The 23760-nt window shown below is 41.1% G+C and overlaps 1 protein-coding gene across 6 annotated transcripts in view; it reads right to left on the bottom strand.

Annotated features, from left to right (window-relative positions):
• Positions 1 to 23760, bottom strand: part of ERG (ETS transcription factor ERG) — a 234874-nt gene that overhangs the window by 57694 nt on the left and 153420 nt on the right. Inside the window, exon 2 of one of the 6 annotated variants that reach the window (XM_074996050.1) lies at positions 3924 to 4053. The exons of the other annotated variants lie outside the window; for them this stretch is intronic. Coding sequence (XP_074852151.1) covers positions 3924 to 3962 — 39 coding nt within the window. The 5' untranslated portion in view covers positions 3963 to 4053. The remainder of the gene's footprint in view (positions 1 to 3923; positions 4054 to 23760) is intronic. 6 annotated transcript variants of the gene reach the window in all.

The following is a 23760-nucleotide window of genomic DNA, read 5'->3' as shown; positions in this document are numbered from 1 at the left end:
GGACAATGAGGGACAACTCAGAAGGCCTGCAGCAAGGATCTTGGTCAGGGGAAGTGCTGAGCTCTTCCTCCTGACAGACTTTGATTTGATGCCTTGGTCTGTGATGAGGGACACGGTCAGGGGAAACACTGGTTTTCTTTACCTGGTAGACTGTGTTTATGAACCGTGATGAGGAACAAAGTCAGGGCATGCATTGGCTTCTTTTACCCAATGAAATGTGTTTATGGATTATGACATGGGATGAGGTCAGGGGAAGTATAGTCTTCTCTTACCTGATGGACTATGTTTTATGTATGGGAACTGCGCTGGATAGAAGAGGATGGAAAATTGAGCCCATTGCTGGGTGCAATCCCACCCAAGGACATGGACTCTCTCCTGCCTTTTGAGTGGTGCCACCTGGACGTTTATGGAGTAAAAAGTTTTCAACTCAACTACAATTCAGACAAAGATGGATGACACAGACAGGCAATGAGGGATGAGAAAATATGATGAGGGACCGGGTCGGGGGAAGCATCAGCTTCTGCTCACCTGACAAACTATCTCTAGAGGGCTACTTTCCTCCTCCTTTGGTTGACCGCAGGATGAGAAAGGATGGATCCCAACATGGGGAGTGCTCCACCCATAACCTTATGTACTCTGCTGACTTTTGGACCACACTCTACCTTATGGGTGACACCTCCTTCAATGGTTTATAGGCTCTTATCTAAAATACTTCCTATTTGTATCCAGGATGAGGTGGGATACACCTCCGGGCTTTCTCTTTAAACTGTGTTTGATTCAACCCTGTTTATGTTAACCTACCCTCAACCCCCAGATCTCTAATGCTTTTTCGCATCAGATGTACTTTTGCTATTACTTGTTGGAAACATTAGCTACAATAAAATCAAATCTGTTATTATCTTTATACCACATACAGGGCATCTCCCTTTTTTGCCTGAGACTCATTTATGCAGTCTGCTTCCATATCATCCTACAGTAGACTGTTCAACATTCCAATAACATACGAAGGACACAGTCCAATTTCTATTAACGTCAGATGTAGCCTTTCCATTCACTTTGATAGGCATTGGATCAAACACTAAGAAAAGGAATTCTTAATATTTAACTTCACTCTTTCCTCCCATGATGATTTGCTATGATTTGTATCCTCTTGATTACTGGTAGACAAATTGTCCAGCCCCAGGTAAAATTTGCAATTGATGCATTTAGAGACACAGTAAAATTGCAGAATTCCTCCAGGACTGGATATCCCAGAATTTGTTGGCTGTTTACCTGAAATCCATAAGGAGAGATGACTTCTTATTCTCCTTATGTTCCAGATGAAACATGTTAAATCTTTCAAGTGTTTTCTTGCAACACCAACCTCCAGAGCCACAAAATGAATATGTTGCCCTCCCCTGTACTTTTTCTATAACCTGGTAATAATTTTTAAAGGTATATCAGCAAAATGTAAACAATATTCCAAGAGCAACCTTTTAAAGCCTGTTGAATAAAGGAACAGATTCCTTTGCTTTTCAGTGTATTGACTTATATACTTAATTTTTTATGGTACTATTTGCACGATATTCTGTACCATCTCTATAAGTTCCTTTCTCCCTCATCTAACTTGAATCGATAATAATGCTTATTTATCAGAATATTCCCAGATTCAAAAGATTATATGACCCAACATGGAAATCAGGTTCCCGATATTTCCCATTTCCCTTTCTTATCTTAAGTGCTAGAGTTAATTAGAAAACAGAATTTCTGTTATGCACGAAATTCTGACATTTAAAAAAAAGTTTTTTTCTGGAGATGAGCAAATAGTTGAATGATCAAAATTTGTAAAAAATGACAAAGATCTCAATTTTTCATACTGATGTGTCAGAATGTTTTATTTGGACAATATCTAAGTATTAAAAGACAATAGAAAATGTTAATATACTGACTATCAAATATAGGAATATAATATTGTACTTAATTAATACTTTTAAATAATGTAAACTAAATGAATCAAAATAATTAAGTCAAAATTAAACATTTCTTCTATCAAAACTAAACATTTTGTCACTAGCAAAGTGAAAAAATTGAAATGATTTGACTTGATATTTTCCCAATGGAAATTTCACTGTAGACAAGAACCCAACTTTGACAAATTTGTATTTTCTGATAGAAAATGGCTCTGTCAAAAATTTCTTGACCAGCCCTGCTAACTATTTGCATTATTCTGGCATTCACTGTACCAACATAACTTGCTATGTTTTACAACATCTGAAGATTTGGACAAATATTTCCATTGCTCAATTTTTTCAGGCTTTGTACCTGAACTTCCCCTTATAAAACATCATGATTGCAACTTCTCTCCATTCTCACATTCATCTAGCTGGTCGAATCTATAGATCACTTAAGTATACTGGTGATAAACGATACAGGTATATGAATTCAAAAGAATACAGATGTATGTGAAAAGTCAATTCTACTTCTAAACCCTTCCAAAAGACATTTAATGTTCAAGAGCCAGAGAGCAATACAAAATTTCTACCCACTCATCTTCTATCTTCCCCATGTTTAGCTGTCTCTTGACAATGAAAATGAAAATGTTTTCAAATGTTGGGGCAGATGTTTGGCCACTACAAATTGGTCATAGAAACAAACCAAATAAAAATCAGCACACGCTAGGATAAGAGCACCACATACAGACTAATGTAACCCTTTCAAGTGATTTTTAGCATAGCTTTCAGAAATTCATGGCCCCAGCTTGCTAATTTTATCTTCTTCTTTTACATACACTTTTCTTCTAAAATGCATTTCCACAGCTTTAAGAAGCTGCTCTCTTCCTTTTCAAGAAGGCTTCATCGACAACTGACTAAAGAATATCATGTTTACCTTGCCACAGATACCCTACTATGGGTCAGTGGTCAAACTGATGAGGATAGATCACAGAACATCAAGCAATCTTTCAGGCAGACAATTCCAAACTACTCAGATCTGAAACATGCAATGCAGGGTGCTGAAGCAAAGTCTTATATGGGACTCTCACTCACTACTGCACTGCTTCTTGCAATTTTATGCCACTGACATCTGCAAATCGCTAATACCCTGCAAACTGCTCAAGAGAGACAGATTTCCCCATGCTGCTTTAAGACCAAACCAAAACGCACGCACATGTGGCGTGCGTGTGTGTGCGTGCACGCACGCTTCAAGCACTTAAAAGTACTTTAACTCCTGGTATGCTAGGCATCAAATCTCTTTCTAGCCTTCACTTATATTTACATATTAAATCCTTTATTTAAAAAAAAAAGGAAAGACAAAGTGAATTACATTTCTGCAGTACTATTTATGACAAACTGCAGAGAGATTTTAGTATTTTCCCACAAATTCTCTCAATCTTTTTTCTGCTTTTTTTTGTCCACTCAGCTCTGATTACAACAGAGTACATTTCACTTGCTCCTTTCATTAATGCAGTCCTGTGGAACCAACAGAACCTCAATCCTGCTGCAGGGTTCTGTGAATGCTGATGTTAAAATGCTGAAGGAGTTTCAGCCCAAACTTGCAGTCAAGTTTATAGCCAAGTCTCTGATCCTTGAAATCAGTGCATCAGGCAGTAGTAAGTGAAAAGAAAGTCAAATGATTACTGCTGAAAGCTTGCTACAGCTTTCTGGGCCATGCCATACTTACAACTTTATTCTCATCATCCTCAAAAGAAACATCTTCAACAGATAAACAATAATCTGTGAAAATATGTTGGGAAAAAAAAACACAACCTAAAATGAAGCCACCTGCTTCGCGAGTTGCAGCACACATCTGGAATGTTTTTTACCGATACACCTCGAAGACATGATTCATTAGATCAGATGAAAATCCACAAATTATATTCATGAGAGTTCAGGAAAAACAAAAAGCCTTGGCAAGTACAAGATAGGAAAGACAGATGTCATCCTCACCTCCACCCATGAGAATCTTATTGCCAGTTCAGTTAACATCCTCCACCTATCTGAAAAGGGCACTTGAGAAGTCAGTGGTAATCCTTGTTAAGGTCTGGTGCTGCCACTTATCTGGTATCTTCACCTCTTGCTGGGAAAAATACAAAGGATATTTTGAAAGCAAGGGAGAGAAACCTCTACAGTCCCACTTGTAACTAACAACAAATAATAATAATAATAAAATCCTACAACAAGTTTATAAAATTTAAGGCCAGATTTATCTAAGAGTAAAAGCCACAAGTATTTGATTAGTAACAGAGAGAAAGCCGTGCTAGTATTTGATGTCTGACCCTGAAGCTCTTATTATGCAAGTCATACTCTTGACTTCACTGGAAATAAGAGTGTGGATAAGGCCTGAAACGCTAAACACGCAGGTTTTATATTTTGTATTTTATTGAAAACATTGTTTTTCTAATTACTAGAAATGTACAACACTTCAGTGTAATTTACCATAGAATTTCATAGAATATAATTTCCAGAACATCAGCAAACCCTATTTTTGCCGCAGACGCTGCTAGATATGCTTCTGTCTTAATATCTGGTCCAGGAAAGGACATTTAGAGCATCAGGCATTCATCCCCAGCTCTCAAAGTTCTTTACAAAGGAAGACAAATATTACTGATATCCACTTTACAGATAGGGAAACTTAGGTATAGTGACTTGACCAAGAATCTGAGACTTGACAGTAGGTCTTTTTGGCTCCTAGCCCTTTACCTGCCGATCCTGTCTCCCAGGCACAGAGACAAAACTGTAATAGCCAGGAGCTTTCTGGACATATTACCTCCACAGATCGGAAAGGCTACATGACTGCCTGACTTAAAGACCTCCCATTTCACAATGTAGTGTCTCTCAAACCACCCCAGAATACTTTTAAGTAACTTGTACATTTTTAAAAATTAAGGTCCCAGACAATCTTAATGGATGTTGATGGGAAGAGAAAAATCATTTCACCCATAATGTGTGCATCATACAAATTAAACATTGCCTCACTAACACCTCCAACAGCAGCGTTCCATTCTCTTACAAGTCTAGGGAATGTGGCAGAAGGAATGCAGTGCTGCTGAAGGCTGGGAGGAATGAGTCTCCCAGAGGTCATCTGCATAAGAATGCAAAAGGTGTGCATGTGTGATACCTTTTCAGGCAAAGCCTAACGGGTAGCAAGTAAGCCATGAGATTTGGTCTATTGTAAACATGTAGTTGTAAAATCACAATTTAAGCTGACACTTAATGCGGGAGTTGTGAGATCTCACCAATGCTCTGGGTTGTTGTAGGGGACAGGGCAGTCGCCTTAGCTGTGTAAGACATTGATTACACAGGGCTCCCTGGTTTAAAGCATTGTGAGAGAGAAGGGGAGGGGTACTGGTTGAGCCAGCTTGCTGAGTGCCTTGGCCCTGCCTATGCCTTGGCCATATAGCTATAAGCCTGGCTTGACTAACCCTCCCCACCTGTTAAAAGATAGAGCTGGATACTAGGGTGTTTGTGAAACCCCACACTAGAAATACTGAGAGCTGAAATCACAGAGTGGCAGCTGAGGCCACACAGAGCTAAAATCACTGGGTTCTGCCTTAGGGCAGTCCCAAGCAGTGGGGTTAGGACTGGCGGACAACAGCAGGACCAGCGGGTGGCCTGTAGGAGCGGTGGTAGATGACAGCAGGTGGCCAGTAGGAGTGGTGGCAATGGTAGACGACAGCAACCAGCGGGCGGCTGGTAGGAGCGGCGGCAGACGACAGCGACTGGCAGACGGCTGGTGACAGCAAGGGGAGGCTACAGACAAGTGGGCAGCTAGTATTGCCCTGGTGATGTATCTGTGGGCTTTCAGTTTGGGACTGCACCGCAGAGGGTACACCCTGTAACTGTGTGTGTGTGGAAACGGGCCAAGAGCCCCAGCAAGAGACTGGGTTCTACTGCATATGGGGATGGTATCTGGGTAAAAGGGGTTTTGTCTCTTCTGTGCTGAGATATACTGCATCTGTCGCTGTAACCTTGGGGTAGGTTACGGTCATTAAACAAGCCATTTCTATCTCAGACTCTGTGCTTGCGAGGGGGGGGAGAACCGCCTTACAGGCACCCAGCACGGGAGTGAAATTGTCCCAGGCCACTGGGTGGGGGCTCGAGCCGGTTGGTTGTATCCTTGATAGGAAAACCCCACAAGAGTTGAACCCGGCCCTTCTGGCAGGCATCTGGCGTTAACAGAAGGGTTACACAAGATTATGGAGCAGTCTTATTCAGCTTCAAAGATTAAAGCCCCAGTCCTGCAACTGGTTTGCTATAGGTGTATGTGGGCCACTTCGCTAACACGTAAGTGGCTCTCTGTGGCTTCTGACAGGCCTGATCTTAAAGTAGTTTCATCCTAATCTTGGCTACCTAAAATCTCGGACATGGGCGAAGGTTTATGGCCTTGTGCAGTGACCTAAATAAGCACAAACATGATTGCTATAAAAAACCAAATTGCTGAATATTGAGCTATTCCAGCCAAATATCAATGACTTATAATGGCTGAGCATAATTATCTAATTATGTGGCACTTCAAGAATAAGAATTCAAAAGTACAGAGCACACCACAGAAATAAGGGACAGGTCTTACCTTATTACCATGAATTATAATAATTATAAAGGTACTAAACAGAAATATTTAATGTAAAGACCTCAGATACTGAAAAGAAAAATTAGAGTGAGCTTTTCAAAAGCAAGATGAGAAGTAGGTACCCGATTTCTGTGACGTCCAAAGCAAGTTAGGCACCTGACAAGGTTTTGTGCCTTGAAAATCTTTTCTTTAAGGAATAGAAAGTATAAAGTCTATGTCACTAAACTGGTGCAAATCTGGAGTAACACAATGATCAATCAGGCTCAGAGTATTCATCAATAAACAATTAGGTCCAGACAAACTCAAGTGCCACAAAATATAGTTGCATTCTTCAGTAGTCCCATTATATACTGTATATTTGACATGAAAGAATATCTAGCTTTGAATGTTTATTTTAATACTTTCATATTGTAAAACACTAACATTCATGTTGGGCTATTACTTTAAGTGATTTAAGCAGACTTGTATATGCCTTTTCATTTTGAGACTATTTTCAGCTCCATCAAACTATTTTACCCTTCAGTTTTGTTGATAACTTTTGAGACTCAAAAAAAAAAAGCTAAGGAACTGAGAGTCCTTGGATCAAAAATTCCTTTTAATCTTCAGGACTGGTGCCAACACGCTGCCTCTCCCGCACTATTCCAGTGTTGGACCTTATCAATCTGAACGAGCAGCCAGTCTTCTATTCTGTTAAGAAGTACTGACATCTGTTTTTATCACAGTTGTCTTTCAAGCAAAGATTTGTTTGACAAAATGGGTGGCGGGTTTTTAAAGTGGAACACAGCCCAAAAGGAAATGAGCTGAGGCTGCATGCCACACTTGCTAAGAACTTTCCTTGCCATTAGATCAAAATGATATTGTGAAATTTAGTCTTCTGGCCAAAATAGCTGCACCACCCAATTCACAGACATCATTCTAGTCTTGCAATCAGATTCTTTCTGGGAGGTTATACTATATGGCTGAAATACCAGGGAGCACCAAATATCTAAATACCATTTCACAAAGAATGATTGTGTTTTATGAAAGCTACTTATCTTGACATGAAATTACAGTTTGCATTTGAATGACGTTTGAATCTTTGTATTTTCAGTTTTGCAATTTTTTTTTAACCAGGAAATCTCAAAACAAAGATACCATGTGATTTCTTTGATATGATTCAAGATTCCAATGGAGCTGATTAAGCGAGGAGAGAAGCCAAAGACACATTCTAAGTCCCATAAGATTGCAAACCTTAACAACTCTTCTTTCTGCCACTTAACCATAACCCAAGACCACTTATTATAGTCACAATGGGTGGGATCCACAAAGAGACTCCGGGGGCTGCAATACTGTGTACCATACTGCCTAACTTGTAGGTGACTAGAGAATCACAGGCGCAACACTGTGAACCACACAGCATAAGTTAGGTGTGGAAAGCCCATACACAGTGAATGGGGAGACGTCGGCGACTTAGAACATGATCTGAAAAAGCCAGCACGTTTAGTGGGGGGTGGCTATCCAATGGTAGATGTGGATGAGAGTGGTGTCAGTGAAACTCTGCCCCTCTCTCAGAGACAGGCCTCTAAATCTGGGCCTAGCTCTGCTTAGTTATCCACAAATGGAAACCAGATGTGTGGGGTCAGGCAGGAGAGGTGCCTAAGCAGTTTTTGTAAGAATGGGCTATATGCCTGCCCCACACTGCACAAAATGGCTAGAGAGGAGGTGTAGAGGGTTGTGCCACCTTATAATTTTTAGCCCAGTAACTATTTAGGTATTTATTGAAAGTGAAACTGTTGTTAGGCCAGAGAATGACTCTGCATGCCAGTAGTTAGGGCACTCTTCTGAGAGATGGGAGCCAATCTCCCTTGCTGAAATCACTCTCATGATTTAGCTTCAACATAAGAAGTGGAGAGAGCTTCATAATGGGCCATCACATAGCTCAGTGGTTAGAGCATCAGTTGGAGAGGAGGGAGACCCATTGTTGAATCCTTTTCCCATTTCTGGCAGAGGTGCGGGGGGACCAGGGATTGAACCTGGGTCTCCCCCATCCCCAAGAAGCGAGGAGGGCACCTCTCTCTGGGGTCAGATTTTGAATTTCACCCACTCTGGCAGGGGGCCTCTCACCGTGCCTACTGGATTGGGGACCTTTAGGTGGCTATCAGCTTTGCTCAGTATGTGACCATTCTGGGGCTTAGGTAGGAGGTAAGTACGCAATCATCTAGAGGGAGACAACAGTGCACTTGCCCAAGGCAGAAACACTGATGTCAAGAGGCTTTTCCCCTGAGAAAATAGGAGCTGAGTGAATTTAGGCATCTAGAGCAGCGCTTCCCAACATTTTCTGTAACACTGCACACTTGAATGAGACAAAAAATTCCACTGCATATCTGCTTTTTTTCAGCTGAATTGATTGCTCACACACATCACATTTACTTATACTTACTATGGTTATGGTATTACTAGAGAGGTGTACAACATAGCAGTGCATACAACAACCTAGACAAGGATCAAATGGGATGTTGAGAATTTAAGCAGTTATTTGGTTACTTGGAAGGGTTGGGAAAGGAAGAGGCAGCTCTGGAGAGCAGGCTCCCCTCCCCACCAACTCACTGTAGTGGGACAGCAGCTTTGCTGCTTGACCCCCAGCAGGCACGGGGTTTTCAGTCCCCCCGGCCCTCGTAGTGCCTCTTTGCAGAGCTGCGCTGAGGGAAAATTAAGGAAATTTCACGGCACACTTGAACAATTCTCATGGCATGCCAGTGTGTCATTGCACAGTAGTTGAAAATCACTGACCTATGGGGTTTGAACGGAGTTTTGTGGATTGCTGTGGAGTTACAAATGGGACATCCTAAACTAGCAATGTTGGATTGACACACAACACCTGCTAAGGAAGGTGCAGAAGCAGACCTGAAGCATTTGAAAAACCAAAATGAATTTTTAAGTGCACCAATGGTATAAGTGCAATATGCCTTCCTGTCCTGATTGCCTTTGTAGTTCAGAACTCGGCATGCCTTCCTACAATAGTTTATAATCAATATCTGAATTTGTACTCAAGTATATATTAATTTTGCCTTTTGCTCTGCTTAAATGAATATCAAGTTTAGTTTTACAGCACTAAGGCCCTGATTCAGTCAAGAACACAACTAAGTCCCAATGGGACTTCCACACATGCACCAAGTTAAGCAAATGCTTATGAGTTCTGTTGAATAGGGACAGATTTGTGCATCTGTTGAACTTTAAGAAATACTTCGTTGAATCATGGCTTCAGTTCAGTACATTTTTTTAAATGTAACCAGAGAACTATCACTGACTTGTCGAAAGGCTGCAACTATGCCAGATCACATATTACATATATGGCTAATTAAAGAGATCTGACTTGTAATATATTGTGTCATATATATATAAAGAAAATGTATTTGTAGATAATGATATAATTAAATCTCAGCAAGCTGTGCATAACTGCATCCATAGCAGATTTATTCAAGCATAGGTTGGTTGAGCTTCTGATGTTTGATGTAGTCAGTTCAATTAGAACAATTGTCTACAATTCTTTAGAATATATTACCATTTGCAACATTGCTAAGCTCCGTAGCCAACATAAAGGACCAGACACTGCTTTAGACAAACGCCAGTGAGAGTTTAGTTGTGGAATGAGGATGGTACATAGCCCAGAGCATTTAGATATTTATATTAGAATAGGAAATATTAAAGGCGCTTCCCCTCTTTGCTACAACTCAGGGCACAATGGAGGCATTAGTAGTCATTTGCACATGAAATGAAGCAGTATTCATACAAAGCTGAAGACAGCTTAAAAGGAACAACTCTGATTTGTTTATCTTCCACTTGTTTTTATAAATGCCATAGAAAAATGTATTTATTGTATATTATACATTAAAACTTACATGTGGGAAGATTGCAAGCAGTTGCTCTTTTATTGTTCCCCCAAACAAACCCATTTCCTACAAGCTGCTCCCTTATCTTTTGTGCTATGTCCAACTTCCCAGAAAAACAGCAGGAAAACAAAGTGTGAACTCAAAACAACCCATTTCCACAGAACAATGCACTACACTAAGGGGGAGGGGGGGAGAACAGGAGGGGAATAAAACAAAAACAAAGCAAAACAACCAAAAAAATCCACGCTGTTTTGTTACCGCCAAGGGACTTGAAGAAAAAAGGAAGAAGGAACTTTAAAAGGCACACAGAGGAAGAGTTGTGCAATTGCAAATATGCAGTAAGCATATTGCCAACTATTTCAAAGGATCTGAGGTTTCTAAATCATCCAGAAGCTTAACTGATTTGTACCTTGTATTTTAAGGTTCCAGGAATACCTTCATGTCCAATATATAATTGCACATGTCATGATTTTAGTTGATTTAGTAGTGAATGGAAACAAATGTAGTTTTTGTGGTCAGCAAAAATAAAAGCTCACAACATAGAAAGCTCAGCAAAAGACAGGTAACATTCTTGAAGAAGAAGGATACAGAAAGAGGAATTTTTTTAATTTATTTCCTGGATGAACTGTGCCATCACCAACAGTGATGACAGTCACTTAAATCCGGAAAACCCAAGCTCCCCTTCCCTCACTGAGCTTCTGCAGGTATTCTGCACACAGCTAACGGCAGACACACCTTATGAAAGCCAGTGACAAATATCAGTGTTGTTTCTAATGCCAATTTCCATATCTGGGTTGTCATGGACACAGACATAGAAAATAAGGTACAGAACTAAGTGACAAAGTTTTCTAGGTGCCCTTCCCAAAACAAGTCAGCAGGCACTATTTTTAGAACTTGGCAAGCAGTTTGTCAGTGCTAGGCATAAGCAGACTAAGCAATTGCTTAGGGTGCTGAGCATTCAGGGGACCCCCCCATTTGTTTCTGGTACGTGTTGGGGGGATCCACAAAAAATATTCCTGCTAAGGGATCCCAGTGTATTAGAACTGCCTCTGTTGGCAGCTCTGATACACTTTCCCTATTAATCAATTTGTACGATGTGAGAAATGACTGGAGTTGAGCCCATTCTGTTCTTTCAGTTAAAAAAATGTGGTTGATATAGACATAATGTGTAAACACACAGATTTCATAATCATTTGCAATAAGAACCCATTGTCTAAAAGAATACTATGAATTAAAGCTCGCTTGCCATGCATGTGAAATACGTTCTTTATTAGGAAGGTGATACAGGAACATAGGGTTTGTCTGACTATATATAGACCAGGCTGCATGCTTGATTTCCCATTGCCCAGTTTACAACAGTATGTGTGTTTTAACAAGAAAGAGGGTTTTCTCTGCCTCTTATTATTAATCATAATCATTATTATAGTAATGTCTAGCGACCAGCCAAGAATGGGACACATTTGTGGTAGGCAGTGTACGCACAGAAGAGCAAACAGTCCCTGTCCCAAACTGATGACAATTGAAATAGATGAGACAGGTGCAAGGTAGAAGTAGGAGCCTATCACACAAACAGAGAAAACAATCTGATGACAGCTAATGGTATATTACTTTTAAGTTTTGTTTTTTAAGTGGGTTTGGTTTAGAGGGGATATGCTAACCGGAAAGAAAAAGGGGAGGAAAAGGGGACATTGAAGGGAAGGGAGGGAGACAAGGCATGGGAGAAGATGGTAAGGTGAGCAAGCATTGAGAGAAGCTGAGGTGAAGAGATAGGGGATACAGCTACGCTGGAATAAAAGACCCACAGCCTAGCCATGGCTGGGCAGGGTCAGGTGATGTGGACTAGCAGGGCCCAGGCTATGGAGCTAAAAACTGCTGTGTAAATCTCTGGACTCAGACCAGAGCTTGGGTTCTGAGATCCTCCCACCTTCCAGTATCTCAGAGCCCTGGTTCCACCCTGAGCTTGAAAACCTACCCCACAGTTAAACAACCCTGTAAGCCTGACCACAGCAAACCCAAGCCCACTGACTTGGACCACCCTTGAGAGTTTGATTACAGTGTAGACACACCCTGGGAGAGAGGGAAAGAATTAGAGGAAACAGTCAGTCAGCACTGGGCAGAAACGTCATCAAACTGCAGAAAATCTGCTGAATCTGAAGGTCTAAAGCTCCCTACTTTGGCTGCTTCTGTGGGTGCTGCTACTAGCTGGAGTCCATAGTTTGTTCCTCTCTGTCTTTTAATCCCAGATCACATGGTGGGGCAAAGGGGAGGTACCTCCTCCTTCTGGGAAACCTGCAGCTGGTCAACACCTCCTCAAAAATGACTCATGCTATTTGATAGGAAGGCTATGACTGGCTAGAGCAGCTGGGAGATGCATGAATTCAAGGCATGCCATTGGCAGTCACTCCTTAGTGCCCTGGTCCTACAAAATCCTCCTACCCCAGAGTCTCCCCGAGATTAAAGCTCCCCTGCCTTGGCAGAAATAACCAAGAAATGCAGGCACAGTATCATGGCCTGCTTTTCCTGGAGTAAATTTCCCATGCAGAATACCTATAAAGGTAAAGATGTTTCTAATATTTCACCTGAAAGAATCCCCAGGTGAAAGCTAGGTTGTAAATTTTTTTAAATCATATTTCTTTCCCATGACAGTGTAAAAGATGAAATTCGACAGTGTGAAATTTTAAGTTTTCACTGTGCAGCAAACAATTCCTTTAGGATATGTTCCATAGCAGGTCAGGGGTGCTCAACAAGTTTGCAATCAAGACGCCACTTATAGATGCCTAAGTATGAATGTAGGTGCCTTGCAATAGCCACCCAAGTTTGACCTAAGTGTCAGGCATGGGCCTAAATTCATTAGGGCTGTATACTGCAGCACATTTGGTGACAAATAACTACATGTGATTTCAATTAATATTTGTAATGCAGGCAAAATGGGTTCAGATATATATGTTTCAATGTAAAAGATCAGAGGCCGATCCATCTTCTATTAAAATCAATTGCAAAACACACACTGACATCAGTGAAACCAAATTGGACCTTCTGGGTGTCTTTTGAACAACTGAAAGTCACTTGAAGTCTTTGACCCAAACACACTTCCTGTGGGCGTAGAATAAAGAACAGTGCTTTAAAAACAAGTCATTCTGTAAGATGTACTCCTGGGGGCATTCTGCACCAAAAATTAAAAGTGTTGTGCCAAAAAGTTAAAAATTAAGTACAACATTTTAAAAGTCTAGAAAATACTGAAAATTTTATATGTTGAAATAACACAACATAATCAAATCAGTTTCAATTATTTTTGTAATTTAGTTCAAAAGACCTGTCAGTAAGTATGCTTATAAGAACACAGGCACATGCACCCCTGCCACCACCAAACACTGCATCACAGAAACCTCTGAGACAGCCCAGTTCTTGTTTCTTTGTCCCCTTCTCCCATGCTGAGTCCAGCTCAGGGGCTAGACACTCACAACCCCTCCCCTTCAGAGCCCAGCTGCAGTCTCCATTCCCTCAGCCTATACACTCCACGCACACCCTGAACCATGGGCTCCCCACTACCCCAGATAGCTGCACTCCCACCCCTCCCAGAACCCAGCTGCAAGTTCCCCACCTCTCAATCCAGACACCTGCCAATCTCCCTCCTAGGGAGAAACAGTCTGATGCTCAGACCCAAACTTAAAGGAAGTTTCCTGTGCTCCACTCTCTCCTTCCCCGAGGGCATCCTGGGAAGTGCAGCTGCCAGGAACCCTTTAACTCCCTCCCCTATCGCTGGCACTAGATTCTAAGAGCCAGCTGGACTCTGCCAGTCCATTGGCTCTTCGTGGGAGCCAGCAGCACTGCAACCCATTTCTGTGGAGGAAAGGAAATTCTGGGCACACAGTGCTAATCTCTGCAAAATCTTGCATTGTGCATGATGCAGAATTCCCCCAAGAGTAAAGACAGAAGCACTCAGATCTGATGTTTCACTGAGAACACTGATCATATGGATTGTTTACAGGGAACTGCCCTACTGGCCAGGTAAACTATCAACTTGTTAAATTGCTCAGAAGCATCAGGCGAAGGTCACTACTGAAAACAAGACGCTGAACTTGGAGTGCAACTGTTGTGGTTGGTTGGTTGTGACTGGAAGAAAGAATTTGCCCTAGCTACAGGGTGCTGTGGCTTTCTCTAATTACAGTGTTAAACACTTTGGCATTGACACTGTCCATTTACACCACTTACTTAATCTCTGCCATACTTTGCCATGTTTGTACTTTCCCTTACAAACCATTGAGTATATTTCATGTACTAAATACAAGAAGAAAACTTAGGTACACAAATACAAAATTTAAAAAATTATAAAAGTATAATTATAAAATTAATTATTTGAAAATCAAGGCCTTTGGAATCCAAAGTTCTGGGTTCTGTGTGTCAGCTGCTACAGCTCAAGGCACCACTTACACCAAATGCACTGGTAAGGTATTAGTACAGGTTGAACCTTTCTAATCTGGAATTCTCTCATACAGCAACATCCATAATCCAGCATGATTTTAATTAGCTGGCCGACCCCTTATCATGGGTGTGGCCAAGTTTCCTGTGGTCCTATAAAGTTTGTTTATAGACACCTGTCCTGGCTTTCAGTGTTCTGTGCTGTTAGTTTGCTGTAATTTAGCCCTGAATGCGTTCTAAGAGCCCCTTGAACAGTGGAAGTGTTGGTAATGCTGCTAGACAATATTGACCTTCCATGTTCTGGCAAATTCTCTCGTCTGGCACCAGTCAGGTCCTGAGGGTGCTGGACTAGAGAGGTTCAACCTGTAATGAAATCAACTCTTGCAAAGAAATCCATATTACTGGTCTCAAAGCTTGTCAGACAAAAAGTCTTCCATTTTAACACCCGCCCTTGTGAGTGTTCATATTGACATAAAGTGGACAATGCTGAGACATTACTAATAATCCTTTGCATTTGTGTTCTTCTGAAAACAGTAAATTAAACAGTACAATGGTTTGTAAACTATCAGTAGCTGAGTATTATTGTACCATTTTTACAAAGGGGGTGAAGTATAGAGAAGTGAATGTTCACACTGACATCACTGGAAGCTGTGTATGTTCAGCACCTCTGAGAAATCAAGCACTTCAAAATTCATACCTTGCTGACTTGTCCATGATCAAACAGTGAATCTATTTTAAATCTGTGAATATAGTCTGGGAGCCCTGACATTTAGTCCACTCCCCTAACTATTGGAGAACATAACCTGTACATAAAGAATCTATTTTAACTTAAAATTGTTTTTAAAAAAAATCTACTACATCTATTGCATTACTCAAGCTATTAAGTAATACAAAATGATCTATGTTGCTGCCCAAATTAATTATCAACAGTTATCTGAATTAATCTGAATATACAAAGGCAATCAGACAGATGGAGTAAACTCTTTCATATCTAGCAGCCCTGGATGCTGCCAGGAGGTTGCTGGATATTCAAATATTCTGGATAATAGACAGATATACCTAGCAATGCATAACAGTAAAGAAAAACAAGATTAAATATTAAGAAACAAAAATGTATGCAGAGTACTTTATTTACCAACAACAGTAGTATTGTTGACTGTAAACTTCTACTGTATTTGCTGTATTTAATTGTATTTCTTCTCACTATACTGTACTTATGGAAAAGGTAATTAAAATTTGCTTATGGTTAAAATCCTGGTTATCTGAGAGTTCCAGATGATAGAATGCTGATATGAAAGAGTTTACTGCAATAAGTAGCACCTTAATGAGTTAAAATATTCAAAGATATTTTGGGGTGTTTGATCCACTTTTCTTTTGGTGTTTCCATTGCTCTATGTGTGTGTGTGTGTCTGTGTGCACGCAGCTATAGAAGAGTTCACTCTATCTGTCTGACTGCCTTTAGAGAGCATAAAAACATGTCATATTGCTCCTAACCCTAAATCTAGGTTTAAGATAAGTAAACTGTGTTATTGTAGCCGCGTCTACACGTTCACGCTACTTCGAAGTAGCGGCGCCAACTTCGAAATAGCGCCCGTCATGGCTACACGTGTTGGGCGCTATTTCGAAGTTAACTTCGATGTTAGGCGGTGAGACGTCGAAGTCGCTAACCCCATGAGGGGATGGGAATAGCGCCCTACTTTGACGTTCAACGTCGAAATAGGGAACGTGTAGACGATCCGCGTCCCGCAACATCGAAATAGCGGGGTCCTCCATGGTGGCCATCAGCTGAGGGGTTGAGAGACGCTCTCTCTCCAGCCCCTGCGGGGCTCTATGGTCACCGTGGGCAGCAGCCCTTAGCCCAGGGCTTCTGGCTGCTGCTGCTGCAGCAGGGAATTCATGCTGCATGCACAGGGTCTGCAATTCGTTGTCGGCTCTGTGTATCTTGTGATGTTTAATGCAAGTGTGTCTGGGAGGGGCCCTTTAAGGGAGCAGCTTGCTGTTGAGTCCGCCCTGTGACCCTGTCTGCAGCTGTTCCTGGCACCCTTATTTCGATGTGTGCTACTTTGGCGTGTAGACGTTCTCTCGCAGCGCCTATTTCGATGTGGTGCTGCCCAACGTCGACGTTCAACGTCGACGTTGCCAGCCCTGGAGGACTTGTAGACGTTATTCATCGAAATAGCTTATTTCGATGTCGCTACATTGAAATAAGCTATTTCGATGTAGCGTGCACGTGTAGATGTAGCCTGTATGTGTGTGTCAGAAGTAGTGGGGGGGTGGTTAGAAGGACTGATTGTATACAACCAAAATCATCCTGCAAAGGTGGGTGTTAAGAAGCCCAGAGAAGCTAAGGGGAGATAGAGATTGCAGAGTCAGAGAGCAGCTAAGGGAAGAGGTGAACTGAGAGAGACTTTGAGTAAAGTGAGTGAGACAGGAGGAAGAAGTGGAGAAATCAAGCCTAGAAGAGTCTGCATACTGGGCTTAATCTAATTCTTGACCTCCCCCCCACCCCTCCACTCTCTGATTTGCTCACCTTGATTCTCTTTCTCTGATTTGTCCTCCTTGCTTACAGTTTTTGGTTCTCTGTGTCTTAAATATTGAGTCTGTTCTGGTCTGGCTATGGTCTGAAGAAGTGGGTCTGTCCCACGAAAGCTCACCTAATAAACTATTTTGCTAGTCTTTTAAGTGCGACTTGACTGCTTTTTGTTTTGATAGTATATAGACTAGCACGGCTTCCTCTCTGTTACTAAAAGAGATGAGAGTGATCTGACGAGGTCCCAGACAATAATTAGAGTTTAGGCTGAAGTCCGTGGGACTTGAGAGTCCCAAAAGGGAAAAGAATATTAGACAGACCTTGAGAAGGAAAAAAGGAGATCAGAGAGACAGTAGAAATCTGAGAGAGTCAAGGTGACAGCTAAGTGGATTTTGGTGCACTGGAGATATCCAGAGCAAGCCCAGGAGAGGAAAGGGAAGTTACATGACAGCCTATTGGTTAGAATTGCAAAAACTCAGCATGCACACAGAAAGCTTGCATACCATAACCACTTTCCTCTGCTGCTCTCTAAAGTTTCTTGGGGATGTATATAAGTGCATAGGCTTCTGCTTTAATGGAATTGCCATTAGGTATTTAGTAGAGCAGTGTTTAATAATACATAGAATAGACTTGATATTTCCATACTGCACTAGTAGAGAAGATAAAGCATGAGAACAAGAAAAAGCAAGTAATTTGTGAAATACATTCTTCTGCTTAGAGACAGACCAAGAAATCATAGTACTGTCTATAGTTACCCAGTACTATTAAGAAATGACCTTGTGAATGATTGCTCTACTGGCTCTTTTCTTAAATGATCATCCTAGCACAAAAATATGAACTGAAATGGTGTGTGCAGAGGACAGACCATACATTAAAAATCTATTACATGGGGACTCATTGCGTGTTTTGTTGAAGTTAAAAATGTTTGAAACCACATCCCGATAATAACAATATGTAACTGATTCTCATACAGATATGTTCACCATACACCAGGTTTAAATACTCTATTGTTAAGAAGATTCTGAAGACATGAATGTTACATACTAGACCAGACTGTGGCTGGCTGTTCCAGAGCTGGGTAAGGGAGGGTTAAAGTGACCCTTGTTGCACTCCAGAGCACGGTCTGGGAACAACAGCAGGCCCTATACTCCCAAGGATACAAAGGGCTCTGGAAGGAGGCAAGGCCATAGCTCCAACTCTCACATACAGGCTAGTGAGCTCCCATTGGGCTGTACCACCCTCAATGCAGGACAATGGTTAAGTGAACAAGACCCACAGTATGAACCAAATCATTTTTAGGTGGAGGCTGGAGATCTACCCATCTGCATACACAAGTGCAATCACAAATTACTAGTTAGGTGCCTGACCACTAATTGCTAGTTACGTTTGATCATGGATTTGGCTGGCTTATACTGAGAATCACAAATCACAGGTTTGTGTGACTCTTATTTGCTTGTAAATTTGTACCTGTTAAAAATCTGTCCCTCTGTTTTCTTTGCCTACTGTTATATAGGGCCAGATTCTCATAAATACTATGGCCCTCTTATACCAGTCTGGCAGCACAAACAGGTCTTAAAGTGGGTAAAACTGCAATTTACACTCATTTTAGCATACATGAGAATTCAGGATTCAGACATTAGTGTCTTCACCTTTTTAAATGTTTGCTTTGTGCTGTGGTGATAATTTCAGGTTGGCTGTGTCTACACTAGCCCAAAACTTTGAAATGGCCATGCAAATGGCCATTTCCAAGTTTACTAATGAAGCGCTGAAATACATATTCAGCACTTCATTAGCATGCGGGCGGCCGCGGCACTTCGAAATTGACGTGGCTTGCCGCTGCGCGGCTTGTCCCTACAGGGCTCCTTTTCGAAAGGACCCCACCTACTTCAAAGTCCCCTTATGCCTATGAGCAGATGGGAATAAGGGGACTTCAAAGTAGCCAGGGTCCTTTCAAAAAGCAGCCCCATTGAGGCCAGCCGCGTCAATTTCGAAGTGCCGCAGCCGCCCGCATGCTAATGAAGCGCTGAATGTGTATTTCAGCACTTCATTAGTAAACTTTGAAATGGCCATTTGTATGGCCATTTCAAAGTTTTGGGCTTGTGTAGACACAGCCGTTATTTTCCTTCAGACACTTCTAAATCATTCCCTCCTTCAGTGTGTAGATGATTAATTTCTTTTCCCAAAAATTCGTTGCTCCCTTCATTACTGCTCTGTGTTTACTTCTACTCTATTCAATTTATCTGTGTTCATTCTCGTCACCTGAGCAAACCTTTGCAAATCTTTTTTTTAAAACAACTTCCTGCTCAGTCTCCAGTTTCAGTGTCATCTGCAAACTCTGATATTTCATATTCAATATCATTCAAATCCTATTTTCTATACCCTACTCAATTCTATCATGAAGGTCTTAAAAGATTCATTCCTAGAATCTCTGATGTCCAGCTTACTACTCTTCCACATACGGCTATTCTTTGACTCCTGCTATAGTCCCTAAAGCAGCATTGCGAAGTCTTGTGATTTTACACATCTCACAATATTTGGTGTGTCTCTGAAAGCCTAAACTTTTAGATAATAGGTGGGGACTCTCCAGCCCATGGGCCACATGCTGTTCATCAGTGTTAGCTGCTTGCAGGCCACTGTACAGTTTGTTTACCTGAGCATCCATAGGCGTGGAGCCCCCCACAGCGCCCAATGGCTATGGTTCACTGTTCTCAGCCAACAGGAGCTGTGGGAGGTAATGTGTAATCCAGGTAGAGTGGAAAAGACCTATGCACCATTATGAAGGGAGAACTCATGGGAACAGAAAAATAAAATGTCTGTGACATAAATATAATTTAAAAGATACTACTGTATTTAAGCAAGTATTTAATGATCAGAAACAGGTTCAAAGGGGAAGGGTTTATAACCACCCCACCTCCAGCATACTTGCCAGCCCTGAAGTTTCACAGTATATAGCCTATTGCTTGGCCCTGCTTCAATCCTGACGAAATGAGGCCACTTATTAAGGTACCTAAATATGCTTTAAGAATCCCAGGTTCAGGCTCCTGTTTTTGAAAATATTGGCTCATGTTTTTAAATGCTTCTTAGTAACCACGAAATCTCAGGGGGGAAAAAAAAAACCATCCTACAATGCGGTTAGAGAGAGGGAGATTTATTAGCCACTTTTCTTACTTTAATAGAACCAGAGATGGTCCTGAAAAATTTGGATCTGGATCTAAGTTTCTACAGAGTTCAGCTAAGGCCCATCTTTAATTTCACTTTGTAGTTATAAAAAATGAATGCATGGAAATTTAGAGATTTGAAATTGTGACGGAAAACAACAAATTCTTTTAAATTCTGGAAATACAGGATTCAGATTCCACAATAAACTTATCTTCATATCTACATCAGAGACAACTATACAGCTGCACTTTGTGCCTTATTATTAATTTCTGTATGAGTCATATGCTCCTATGTGACTAGCCCATGCTTTACCTACTCAGCTGGTCAAGACCAGCCACCAAACCTTCTTGGGATGAAAAATGGCTTTTCAATAACATGGAAATTTTTGTAATGAAAATTCAGATTCTGTTTAAATTTAAGCAAAAATATTTTTGACAAGCTCCACTAATACTGTATGAACAACATCTTCGCAGCACAGGAGCCTGACCTTCCAGGAATGAGCCAATTACAGTACATTACCTTGCTTCTTACCTCGCAGACACAGGGCACATCTATGTAAGAAGTGCTACATCAGCAGAGCTGCGCTACTGTAGTGCATCTGGGGAAGATGCTCTATTCTGCTGGGAGACCACTCTGCCGTTAGCATAATTATTCCACCTCCATGAGAGGCTGAAGCTATGTGGGCAACAGTGTGTCTCTGATATAGAACTGATGGGGAAAGTGCTTAGGTTGCTGTAACTTGCATCACTCCCAGAATGTCTTTTTCACACTTCTAAGTGACATAAATTAGACTGACTCACGCAATAGCATAGACCTCCCCACAGACCAAAGTCCAATCTTTCCCACTCACACAGTCCCACTCCGGTTAGCAGACAACACTACTTTCACACCTCACCATGTACGCACGATTTGCTACCACCTGTAGTAGCTAACATCCCACTACCTTTTTCACACTTATCATAGACACCAGTATATTTGAAAGCATACAAGTAGTGTTTTGTCTTAATTCAATAAAAATATTTAGAAATCAAAATATTTTGTTTAAATTCCATGGGCTTTAATAAAGCAAATCAACTGCTGAGATTTAGACATCGACGACCACTAACAAGCTTTTAATTAAGCACGTGTTAAGTGTTCTACTGGATCAGAACTATAATGCGCACACACTCACAGGTTTCCTTCATTAGCCCTCCCTAGAGCTCTTTTTAGCTGTATCAACAGCCTTGAGAGAACCAGAGAAGTACGAACCTCATCCAAAGCCCTTTGTACTCAATGAAAAGAAGCAGCAGCTTAAACGGACAGGGGTTGTGCTGATCCGAAGCCAGGAAAGGAAGCTCTGAGGAAAACATAAGAACAACCCTGTTTGTTGATTTGAATTTTTTGTTTGCTTTTCTGTTTTTCTTTTTATGTTTTGGAATTTACCGACTGTAAAGCTGCAAGGAAAAAACTCAGTAACCAGAGAGGTTGCCAAGTTGTGTTATTTTGGTTGCATTAGAACTCCTGAAATACACCCAAACTCCAGAGAGGAGTTGTGTTGAGACCTGTGTCCCCTGTGAATATACTCACTCGCTCTAGACACTCAGAACTCTGCTGAGTTTCCCACACTATCACAATGCCGGATAAAAATGGAGATTTTGTTACTTGCCCAAGACCATATTATGGGCCTGATTCTCTTCTTACACCCTTTCACACCACTGGAGCTCCTTTTATTTCAATGGCTATAATTGTAGTTTATACCATCAGGAGAGAGTGGAAAATCTGATTCAATGAATTTAGTGGGCAGAGTCAGAAATAGGTTCCAGAATTTCTGTTTTTGAGCTCCATACTGTCACCACCACACACAATGCTTCTTGGTTAAACAAATATTGATTGAACCACTGAAACCTCTCATTTGTTTTCTTAAAGGAAAGGTTCTGATTAAGTTTGTTTGGGAGTAATGTTTATGGAGTACAATAGCACAGCACAGGCAATACACATCTAAGAAATAACAAATTGTTCATCTGAAATGTCAACAAAGAGACATAGTTTGGACACTTGGAAAAAACCCCCATACATTTAGGAAAAGGCTGACATGCAAAAATGAGATTCTCGATAAATCAGCTTGCATTTGTGTTCATTAAGTGTATCAATTCAAATACTCCAGATTGTTTCAGTTGTTTATGAATCTCGACCTTCGTAACGGCACTAAAATGTGCTGTCTCCTAAAGATGTTCCCTGCCGATATGACACATGCTTTGTATTGTTTTGCTGCACACAAGCATTAATATCCCAGAGGTAATCCACCCTTCTTTTAACGGCCGATGACAGGTCCAATGGCTGAGCAAAAATCAGTTGAAGGAAAAGGAAGTCTTGTCGGAAATGAGATTAATCTTGTAACGAGTGTTCAGCCCTGATAACCCATCTGTGCAGAGAACTGCTTTAACTGGAGAGCAATTAACCTTCACCTGACAAGCTCTGTCCAACCGTTATAAACAGCATTAAAGGCACAGGCTCCCCTTTTCTTTCTTTCTGCGTAGACTAAATAATCACATTTTTCCTTCCATGAAAACTGTATGTGCAGCAATGCACTGATGCCAAATCTCAGAAAAAATATGAAATGAAAGTGGGCTTATAGATATGCTATAGACTACACCTCTGACTTGCCTTAAGAGGCTGATTTAGTTAGTGAAAAGAAATCATTCTGACCGCTTCCAGTAGCAACTGTATATAGAGAATAGTCCACATAAATTATCAGCGAAGTTTGTGTATATCAATGATAACCACCACCACCAACAATCTTTGTAAGTTGCCAAGAGTTATTTCAGTTTGTTTATGCTCAATTTCCATTAGTTTAACATTGCTGATAGGATAGACTGTGCCACTGTTTTGTTCATCAAGGTTTACGTTGAGGAAAAAAATATAGTGTTTTTTGCCCTGTGGACTGGTGGAGCCCAGGTATGCTCCAGAGGTTAGTAGGTTTGAAGTTAGTGTAACTGTGAAGACTGCTCAGTACGACTGTCCTCTTCTGCCATATAATACTAACAGATTGGTTGACGTAAAGGTTATGTTTGAGAGTATCTATCAGTCTAACTAGAAATGGAGTTAAAATGTCATTGCCTTTTCAAAAAGTAACATCCCTTTGAATAACTGTCTTTCTGAAAATGATATCCATCAGTATGGTAGCAGTTTAGTGGTAGCAGCACTTGGGTCTATTTTTCAAAGACAGGGCTCCAAGATATATGATATAGAGCAAATTCA

The sequence above is a fragment of the Carettochelys insculpta genome, chromosome 1 (genome assembly GCF_033958435.1).
Source record: "Carettochelys insculpta isolate YL-2023 chromosome 1, ASM3395843v1, whole genome shotgun sequence".
Taxonomy (NCBI): domain Eukaryota; kingdom Metazoa; phylum Chordata; order Testudines; family Carettochelyidae; genus Carettochelys; species Carettochelys insculpta.
The sequence above is the reverse complement of the archived record's forward strand: the minus strand, read 5'-3'. Positions and strand labels throughout refer to the sequence as shown.